Raw genomic sequence first — 10000 nt, forward strand, 5'->3', positions numbered from 1 at the left:
CTCTTTCTCTCCTCTCTCTCTCTCTCCTCTCCCCCTTTCTATCCTCTCTCTCTCTATCCCCCTCCCTCTCTCTCTCTCTATCCCCCTTCTCTCTCCTCTCTTACCATCCTCCGGTAGTTCGTTCTCTTCCACCTCTCTCTCTCTCTCTCTCTCTCTCTCTCTATCCCCCCCTCTTTATCTCCTCTCTCTCTCTCTCGCTCTCCTCTCTCCCTCTTTCTATCCTCTCTCTCTATCCCCCCCTCTCTCTCCCTCTTTCTATCCTCTCTCTCTATCCCCCCCTCTCTCTCCCTTCTCTCTTACCTTCCTCCAGTAGTTCGTTCTCTTCCACCTCTCTCTCTCTCTCTCTCTCTCCCCCTCTCTCTCCCTCCTCTCTTACCTTCTTCCGGTAGCTCGTTCTCCTCCGCCTCTCTCTCCATGGTCTGGCACCATGCCTCCATCCTCTCCACCTCGGACTGCAGTAGCCGGAGGAAGAACTCCCCGTCCCTCAGGCAGGGCGAGGGCGAGGCTCGGCCCGAGTCCGGCAGGCTGCAGGGTCCCTCGTGCCATCCGCCGCCCCCCCGCTCCAGGGGCAGGGGTGAGTGGGAGCGCGGCAGGGGCACGGGCAGTGCCCGCTGGTGCGGTTCCGGCCCGCAGGGGTCTGGCGGTCCGTAACCCGGGTGCATGTGGTGGTGCTGGTGCTGGTAGTCTTCGGAGTAGGCCCACTGGCCCTGCGTGTGGACGGTGCGGTACTCGCCGAACTGGCCCGCGGACTCGGGCTCCGAGGAGTGGCGCTGGAACGAGCAGCCGAACTGCAGGCTCTTGTCCTGCGTGGGGACGCCCACCAGCATCCCCGGGAAGCCCTCCAGCTCCAGGTCCGCCTGCACGCTCGCCGTCACACTGTTGGAGCGCTTGAAGCGCGCGCGTCTGGGGGGAGGGGCGGGGCGGGGCGACACACACAAAGCCAATCAGAAAGGTTTACGCAACCCGCATCACAAAACCGGCATCCCCTTAAAACAATCTTCTGACAACGTCACACAAGTTGTCATTTGTAATACAACTGCAAGTGTAAATTGTATTGTACTCAGACAAATTGAAATGATATGAATTGAACTGAAACAGTACACCTAAAGGTGCTTGCTAACTTCCCAGGCAGTGCCCAGCGACAAACCCCCGCTGCAGTCTTTAGGGTGTTAAGAAAACCAACTTGCTGCTCGATGCTGCCCCCACAGTACAGGCTGGCTTTAGAACATGTCAACCAACAAACGCAGACTGATGGTGCATACTGACCCAGCTGGTGTTTGTTGGCGTTTGTTGGGGCAGTGTAGCTGAAGGGTGGTGTTTGTTGGGGCAGTGTAGCTGAAGGGTGGTGTTTGTTGGGGCAGTGTAGCTGAAGGGTGGTGTTTGTTGATGTTTGTTGGGGCAGTGTAGCTGAAGGGTGGTGTTTGTTGGGGCAGTGTAGCTGAAGGGTGGTGTTTGTTGGCGTTTGTTGGGGCAGTGTAGCTGAAGGGTGGTGTTTGTTGGGGCAGTGTAGCTGAAGGGTGGTGTTTGTTGGGGCAGTGTAGCTGAAGGGTGGTGTTTGTTGGGGCAGTGTAGCTGAAGGGGTGGTGTTTGTTGTTGGCGTTTGTTGGGGCAGTGTAGCTGAAGGGGTGGGGTTTGTTGGGGCAGTGTAGCTGAAGGGTGGTGTTTGTTGGGGCAGTGTAGCTGAAGGGTGGTGTTTGTTGGCGTTTGTTGGGGCTGAAGGGGTGGTGTGAAGGGGCAATGTGGCTGAAGGGTGGTGTTTGTTGGGGCAGTGTAGCTGAAGGGTGGTGTTTGTTGGGGCAGTGTAGCTGAAGGGTGGTGTTTGTTGGCGTTTGTTGGGGCAGTGTAGCTGAAGGGTGGTGTTTGTTGGGGCAGTGTAGCTGAAGGGTGGTGTTTTTATTGGCGTTTGTTGGGGCAGTGTAGCTGAAGGGTGGTGTTTGTTGGCGTTTGTTGGGGCAGTGTAGCTGAAGGGTGGTGTTTGTTGGCGTTTGTTGGGGCAGTGTAGATGAAGGGTGGCCAGGGCTCGATGGTGGTTTAAGCCAGGCTTGTGCAAAATTCCAGAATTGAATTGAAACTTGCATTTCAATTGAGGTAGCAAACAGGAAGCAGAATTGCAATTCGAATTTTGCACAACCCTGGTTTTAAGCCCCCATCGTCGACTTCCAAGCAGCTCTGCGACCATCGACTTCAAGGCACCTAACCCTAACCTTAACCCTAGTGCCTTCCATGGAGCGCTGCCTGGAAGACGACGTTGGGGGCTTCAGAATACAACTTAATACCAGTCTTACGACCTTTATCAGGATTTGATTAGAATCCTTACTGGCTGAAGCAAGGCACATTAGAATTCCTATTGGTTGATGCAAGGCACATTAGAATCCCTATTGGCTGAATCCCTATTGGCTGATGCAGGGCACATTAGAATCCCTTTTGGCTGAATCCCTATTGGCTGATACAAGCAAGGCACATTAGAATTCCTATTGGCTGATGCAAGGCACATTAGAATCCCTATTGTCTGAATCCCTATTGGCTGATACAAGCAAGGCACATTAGAATTCCTATTGGCTGATGCAAGGCACATTAGAATCCCTATTGGTTGATGCAAGGCACGTTAGAATCCCTATTGGCTGATACAAGGCACAAGCTGTCAAGTTCATACTAATTGAAATGTATTGTATTACATTGAATTGAAATGAAATGAATTTAACTGCAACGCTACACAGAAGAATAGGTGCTGTAACTGTTTGGAATAACAAACCACCCAATCACACAAGTGACTGCCAATTAATGAGGTTTACAAAATGATAGCCAGAAAATCAGGCCTGTCTGAACAACATGCAGCTTGAACTGAACCAAATTTGAACTGTATTGTCACAGCCTGTGCTTCCATGATGAAGGATAATGATTCTAGTTATGGTCCACAATGACAGCCAAGCAACGACAATGACAATTTAATGACAGACAGGTGTTCACAAAGATTATCAGCAAACCCTCATCCAACTCTAGCCCCCATGCCAGGATGATTACCATAACTCTGTCTGTATCACTCAGTGAGACTGCAGAAGAGTGCCTGTCCTCTCTATAGCAATGGACAATAAACTAGGGAATGACAGTGACATAGAGTGACGTGAAATAGCTCTATACACTCTAGCGGAGAATCATTTATCACTCAAGTTGTTAGTACTTTGCATAGGCATTATAATGAGTGGACATGTGGGTTAAAAACAAAATCTGAAAAAAAAAGAAACATGTTGAGCCGAGGAAAGATTATTTTACTCTTTAGACATCTAACAGATGCTGTTCGCTTACAGCCTGGCAGAGGGGTGACAGACATGACGAAGGGTTCACACATCCAGGCAATTTATTTTAAGAGCTGTTCATTTAGATACCCACGAGACACACACACACACACACACACACACAAACACACACAGGATGACAGATACACATGCAGTTGGTAACACACACACTGCACTGAAATAAATACACACAGACACACACACACACACACACACACACACACACACACACACACAGGAAACACTCACTCATTCACTCACTCACATAGATAAATAAGTTGACAAATGCACAGGCAGTTGAAAAGACACAGACAAACACCTGCAAGTGCATACACATGCACTCTAACACACACACATACACACATATACACACACACACACACACACACACACACACACACACACACCTCACAAAATAAGATGCATAAATCTAAAATGTCTTACTTTTGTCAGATATTAAGTTTGCTACACCACAATATATTTTTAATTCTTTTACTCTGATTTGTGAACAAACAGAAAAAGCATTCTCAAACTGACATACACACACACACACACACACACACACACACACACACACACACACACATAGACACACACACACAGGGATAAATGAGAGCTCTGTGAAATGCTTCCTCCCTGAACGTTTCTTTCAAAGCCTGCACAAACACACAAAGAGAGATCTGCCGTAGGCCTACATGCTTGGCTGACTCTCTTCAAACCCGCGCTGACAAGGGCTTGCTTGTTCAACACAAACACACACACACAGAAACGCACACACACATACACACAAAGACAAACACACACAAAAACACAAAGACAAAGACTACTTTTGTGAAATATGAAGGTGCCTGATTATGCTGATGGGAGTGGAAGTAGACACACACACACACACACACACACACACACACACACACACACACACACACACATACACACACTTCATCAAAGCCACTCTTTTTCATCATTGTCAGATGCTGTATATTTGACAGTGTTAATTCCTCACACACACACACACACACACACACACACACACACTCCCACATCCCACATACACACATGTACACACACACACACAGACACACACATAGACAGACACATGCACATGCTTATACTGACGTGTAGATCAAACAGAGCGCATACGAGAGGAGAAGTAAGGAAGGTGAGTAGAGGAGGGGAGGGTCATACCTATGTGTGTGTGTGTGTGTGAGGGGAGAAGAGAGATGAGTTTTTGTCATACCTATGTGTGTGTGTGTGTGTGTGTGTGTGTGTGTGTGTGTGTGTGTGTGTGTGTGTGTGTGTGTGTGTGTGTGTGGGGGGAGAAGAGAGAGAGTTGTTGTCATACCTATGTGTGTGTGTGTGTGTGTGTGTGTGAGGGGAGAAGAGAGAGGAGTTGTTGTCATACCTATGTGTGTGTGTGTGTGTGTGTGTGTGTGTGAGGGGAGAAGAGAGAGGAATTGTTGTCATACCTATGTGTGTGTGTGTGTGTGTGTGTGAGGGGAGAAGAGAGAGGAGTTGTTGTCATACCTATGTGTGTGTGTGTGTGTGTGTGTGTGTGTGTGTGTGTGTGTGTGTGTGTGTGTGTGTGTGTGAGGGGAGAAGAGAGAGGAATTGTTGTCATACCTATGTGTGTGTGTGTGTGTGTGTGTGTGGGAGAAGAGAGAGGAGTTGTTGTCATACCTATGTGTGTGTGTGTGTGTGTGTGTGTGTGTGTGTGTGTGTGTGTGTGTGTGTGTGTGTGTGTGTGTGTGTGGGAGAAGAGAGGAGTTGTTGTCATACCTCTTGTCGTCCTCCACTTGAACTCCAATAGAGTGCACTTCCCTCAGTGACTTTCCCTCTCCATCTGAGTCTGACAGTGTCTCCGAGCTGTCCACCTACACACACACACACACACACACACACACACACACACACACACACACACACACACACACACACACACACACACACACAGAAAGTAAGAATGACATAAAAGCCAGTCAAAGCATAAATACACACACACACACAGTCACACTCACACACATGCACACACAAGTTGCCGACACAAAAAGACAAAGTTGCAGACAAAAAAACTTTGGAGGATAGAAAGACAAAGGCATACACACACACACACACCTGCACTGCTATGGAGGGTCTGAGTTTGCGTGTGCGTCCCTCGGGTTTGTGCTGGTCAGTAGCGGTGGGGGTCGAGGCCTTGCTGAGCAAGATGCTGTTCTGGGGCAGCGAGGCGGACTTGCCCAGACTGCCCCCTGCTGGGCCCCTCTCGCGCTCTCGGTGACTGCGGCCGGCGCTCTCCAGCAGATTGTCGGCCGAGCTGCTGTGCTTGGCCCTCATTATCGCCCCCTGCTGGTAGCTGGCCTCGCGGAACAGCCCGCGGCTGCCGTCCAGGCTCTCGGCCGAGTTGCTGTTCTGCCTCGCACGACCGGAGTAGTACCCGCCCCGCGAGGAGGCACGCTCACCACCAGGGGGCTCTGCGCTGCCACCGTCCACTGAGTTGCTGTGCTGTTTGGCCCGCGGGTGGGGGTGGGGGGTGGGGGTGCGGGGGGATGTGGTGGCGCCGGCTGGCCCGTGCTGTGGAAGTAAGCGTCCTGGGTGGACTCAGTGCTACTCTGGGCTGTCACGGAGATCATGGGCTTGGACATGCGGGGGGGCAGAGGAGGAGGGCCCTTCCTGTAGGGAACGACTGCAGAGAGACACCGAGGGGGAGAGAGAGAGAGAGAGAGAGAGAGAGAGAGAGAGAGAAAGAGAGAGGTTAACACTTCTATATTAAAATGCTATTTGAGAGTATCAATCAATCAGCCAATCTATCTATCTATCTATCTATCTATCTATCTATCTATCCAAAGTCTTACTTTAAACTATTAAAAGAAACACAACACACAACAACCCACTCATACCACGTCATCATGTCATTACAGTTTTTCTCAGTCGCTTTGGTGCTTTTCTCACATCACTATTAACATTTGCACAGCAGTTAGTGCATTTCTCCCAACAATTAGTGCAAACTGCAAAACCTAGTGGATAACCTGCGAAAGCACGTCACTTGCTCAAAATGGATAGTCCACTCTTCAAAAGCAAGTATTTATGTCAAGTCTTGACACCATCGTTTATGAACAAGATAGTCAAATGGCTTTGTCATGTTTTCATTACGACAGTTTATGCTGTCAGTGTTTTCCAATGCAAAAAAAGGTCTCGGTGACACTACCTGAACATGCTCAAGACAGCACTGTACACTACTTGTACAGACATTTGAAAACTACAGTAAAGTTACACACTGCTGTAGTTAGGAGATTAAGTGAGTACAAGACACTGAATATGTACGTTTCACAGTTTTACTGTATATGCTCTTTGCAATTCTACAGCATTGTGACAGAATTTGATTACTAGTTCACCAATTTTGTATGTAATGACTCAAGCAATGAAATGAAGACTATTAGTTTTATTGGGAACGACTATTCAGCATCCATAAGTATAGTTCATTTTGACTGACATGACAAAGGAACTGATACATGTTCAAAAGCACTTGCAATTTGTTCAGAGGAAGGAGAAATTGCTACTATGATGTGCACAAATGACTAAATGTTGTGGAGGTTGAACTAATAGTTATTAGAATTTTCATTCTGATCTGAGAAAAGCACCAAAGCGACTGAGAAAAACTGTAACTTGTTGATAATCAGAATATTCCACTTGAACCCGACCTGCCACTGTTCCCTCTGCAGAACCAACTCCCAGCAGCTTGTTTGCTTTTTCAAGACATAATAGTGATATATGAAGAGGCGCAGTGATGGAGGACTACGTCAGAGGATGGAGGGAGGGGAACGGAGGAGGGGAGAGAGGAGGATGGAGAAGGAAGGATGGAGAGAGAGGAGGAGGAGAGAGAGCAGGATGGAGAGAGATAAGATAGAGAGAGAGGAGGAGAGAGAGAGGGAGAGTGGAGAGAGAGAGAAGAATGGAGAGAGGAGAATGGACAGAGAGGAGGAGAGAGAGGGAGAGAGAGGAAGAGAGAGAGAGGAGAATGGAGAGAGATAAGATGGAGAGAGAGAGGGAGAGAGGAAGAGTGGAGACAGAGAGGAGAATGGAGAGAGAGAGGATAATGGAGAGAGAGAGAGGAGGAGGAGGAAAGAGAGGAAGATAGAGAGGGAGCAATGGTGGTGATAGAGTGACAGCAATGGTGGTGATAGAGTGACACAGACAGAGGAGAGAGGATACTCAGCGCACAGTCTACGCACCACAGAGTCCTTCATCACACTCGGTCTCTAACACACTCACACACACACACACACACACACACCAATACATCACACACCAACAGTCTGTTATTTGGCGTAAAGACAACAGCCCACTCGATCAAACTGTTCCTCTCTTAGACACACACAAACACATACACACACACACACACACACACACACACACACACACACACACACACACACAGTCTGCTACATGGAGTATATACAACTTGTCTTCCATTTAACTCCTGCCTTTTTGCTTTTACACACACACACACACACACACACACACACACCACACACACACACACACACAAAGTCTGCCACGGGGCCTAGAGACAGCAAACCAATCAATCAGGGGAGGAACTCACACACACAGACAATACAAACACACACATAAAAAACAAATGTGATCAATCATATTGTACACACACATACACACACACACACACACACACACACACACACACACACACACACACACACACACACACAGACATGCAGAAGCAGGGTAAATTCTGCAGTGAGAACAACTAAGCTTAGGGCAACCTTCTTCCCTCTCTGTCTCTCTCTAACATTGCACACACACACACACACACACACACACACACACACACACACACACACACACACACACTTGCACAGACACTAAACACAGCCTGTGTGGAGAGTCTCTTCAGCAGGCGACAGGCGAGCTTGACACTTCACATGATCTTTCATAAATCCCCTCTGAGATTTGCAGTCTTAGGCCCCAGATATGAAAGCTGAACAGAGAGAGAGAGAGAGAGAGAGAGAGAGAGAGAGAGAGAGAGAGAGAGAGAGGAGAGGGAGAGAGAGAGAGGAGGAGAGAGAGAGAGAGAGGAGAGAGAGAGAGAGAGAGAGGAGGAGGAGGAGAGAGGAGAGAGAGAGAGAGAGAGAGAGAGGAGGAGGAGGAGAGAGAGAGAGAGAGAGAGAGAGAGAGGAGGAGAGAGAGAGAGAGAGAGAGAGAGAGAGAGAGAGAGAGAGAGGAGGAGGAGAGAGAGAGAGAGAGAGAGGAGGAGGAGAGAGAGAGAGAGAGAGAGAGAGAGAGAGAGAGAGAGAGAGGAGGAGGAGAGAGAGGAGAGAGTGGGAGCAATGGTGGTGATAGAGTGACACAGAGACTGAGAGAGAGCGAAAGAGAAAGAGAAGGGAGAGAGAGAGACAGGAAGACAGGAAGACAGGAAGACAGGAAGACAGAGAGAAAGAGACTGACAGAGATAATGAGTGAGAGAGAGAGTTGTGTGTAAGTGAGAACATGTGTGTGTGTGTTGTCTGTGTATTGTGTGTGTAAGTAAGTGAGAACAGGAGTGTGTGTGTGTGTGTGTGTGTGTTGTCTGTGTATTGTGTGTGTGTGTAAGTAAGTCAGAACAGGAGTGTGTGTGTGTGTGTGTGTGTGTTGTCTGTGTATTGTGTGTGGGTGTAAGTAAGTGAGAACAGGAGGTGTGTGTGTGTGTGTGTGTGTGTGTGTGTGTGTGTGTGTGTGTGTGACAGAGAGAAAGTCAGCTAAAGCGTTTGCAGTGTCTAAATCTCAAAGAACAACTCGGAAAACTGCCACTGAAACAAAAAAAATCATTAAAGCTGCGGCAGCATTCTCATCAACACACACACACACACACACAGACACACACAGACACACACACACACACACACAAATCAGGGAAATGAAGTTACGCTACCAAGCACAATGAGTATTCTCATGAGTGATGAGACTGATGACAAAACAATTAGCCACGGTATAATGAGTGGATCAGTTCTGCTTTGTTTGAGCGTCGTCTCACTTTCTGTTTGACTTTAAAAGCTCCATTTGAACTGAATTCTGTTTTCACCTCTACAGGTCTGTGAGCTGCAGTGCACATATGACAGAGGGCATATAGGCCTGGGAGATTTTGCACTTAATAATAATTATAGACATTATAAATGCAGTTAAATATAGTTGGGTTATGGTTGGGTTTAGAATAAGTCAATCCATACTCAGTTCGGTCTGACAGTTTCCACCCCAGGAGTCTGGAGTTAAATTGAAGCAATTACAATTTTTTTTTCCTTTTTGAATATTTATGCAACTTTAAAAAGTGGCTCCAAAGTCAGATGTATTTTTTTACTTTCAGCATAAGTTTTGGTCTAATAATAATAATAATAATATGTGATCTGATGTGTGCTGTGTGTGTTGGTGTGTGTGTGTGTGATGTGTGTGTTATGTGTGTGGTACTGTAAGTGTGTGTAATGTGTGTTATGAGTGTTATGCGTGTGTTGTGTGCGTGTTATGTGTGTGTTATGTGTGTTATGTGTGTGTTCTGTGTGTGTTGTGTGTGAGTTATGTGTGTGTACTGTAATGTGTGTGTTATGTGTATAATGTGTGTGTTGTGTGTGTGCTATGTGTATAATGTGTGTGTTGTGTCTGTGTATATTATTTATATTATTATTGTGTTTGTGTTGTGTGCGCGTGTTATTTGTTATTGTAATGTG

General features: G+C 47.5%; 1 protein-coding gene across 1 annotated transcript in view; it reads right to left on the reverse strand.

The window, feature by feature from the left end:
* Positions 1–10000, reverse strand: part of dlgap3 (discs, large (Drosophila) homolog-associated protein 3) — a 205072-nt gene that overhangs the window by 9817 nt on the left and 185255 nt on the right. The window contains 4 exon segments of the mRNA XM_048229621.1: positions 377–903; positions 5070–5164; positions 5406–5798; positions 5801–5973. Of these exon segments, the coding sequence (XP_048085578.1) occupies positions 377–903; positions 5070–5164; positions 5406–5798; positions 5801–5973 (1188 nt within the window).

This window comes from Alosa alosa, chromosome 20 (genome assembly GCF_017589495.1).
Source record: "Alosa alosa isolate M-15738 ecotype Scorff River chromosome 20, AALO_Geno_1.1, whole genome shotgun sequence".
Lineage (NCBI taxonomy): Eukaryota > Metazoa > Chordata > Actinopteri > Clupeiformes > Clupeidae > Alosa > Alosa alosa.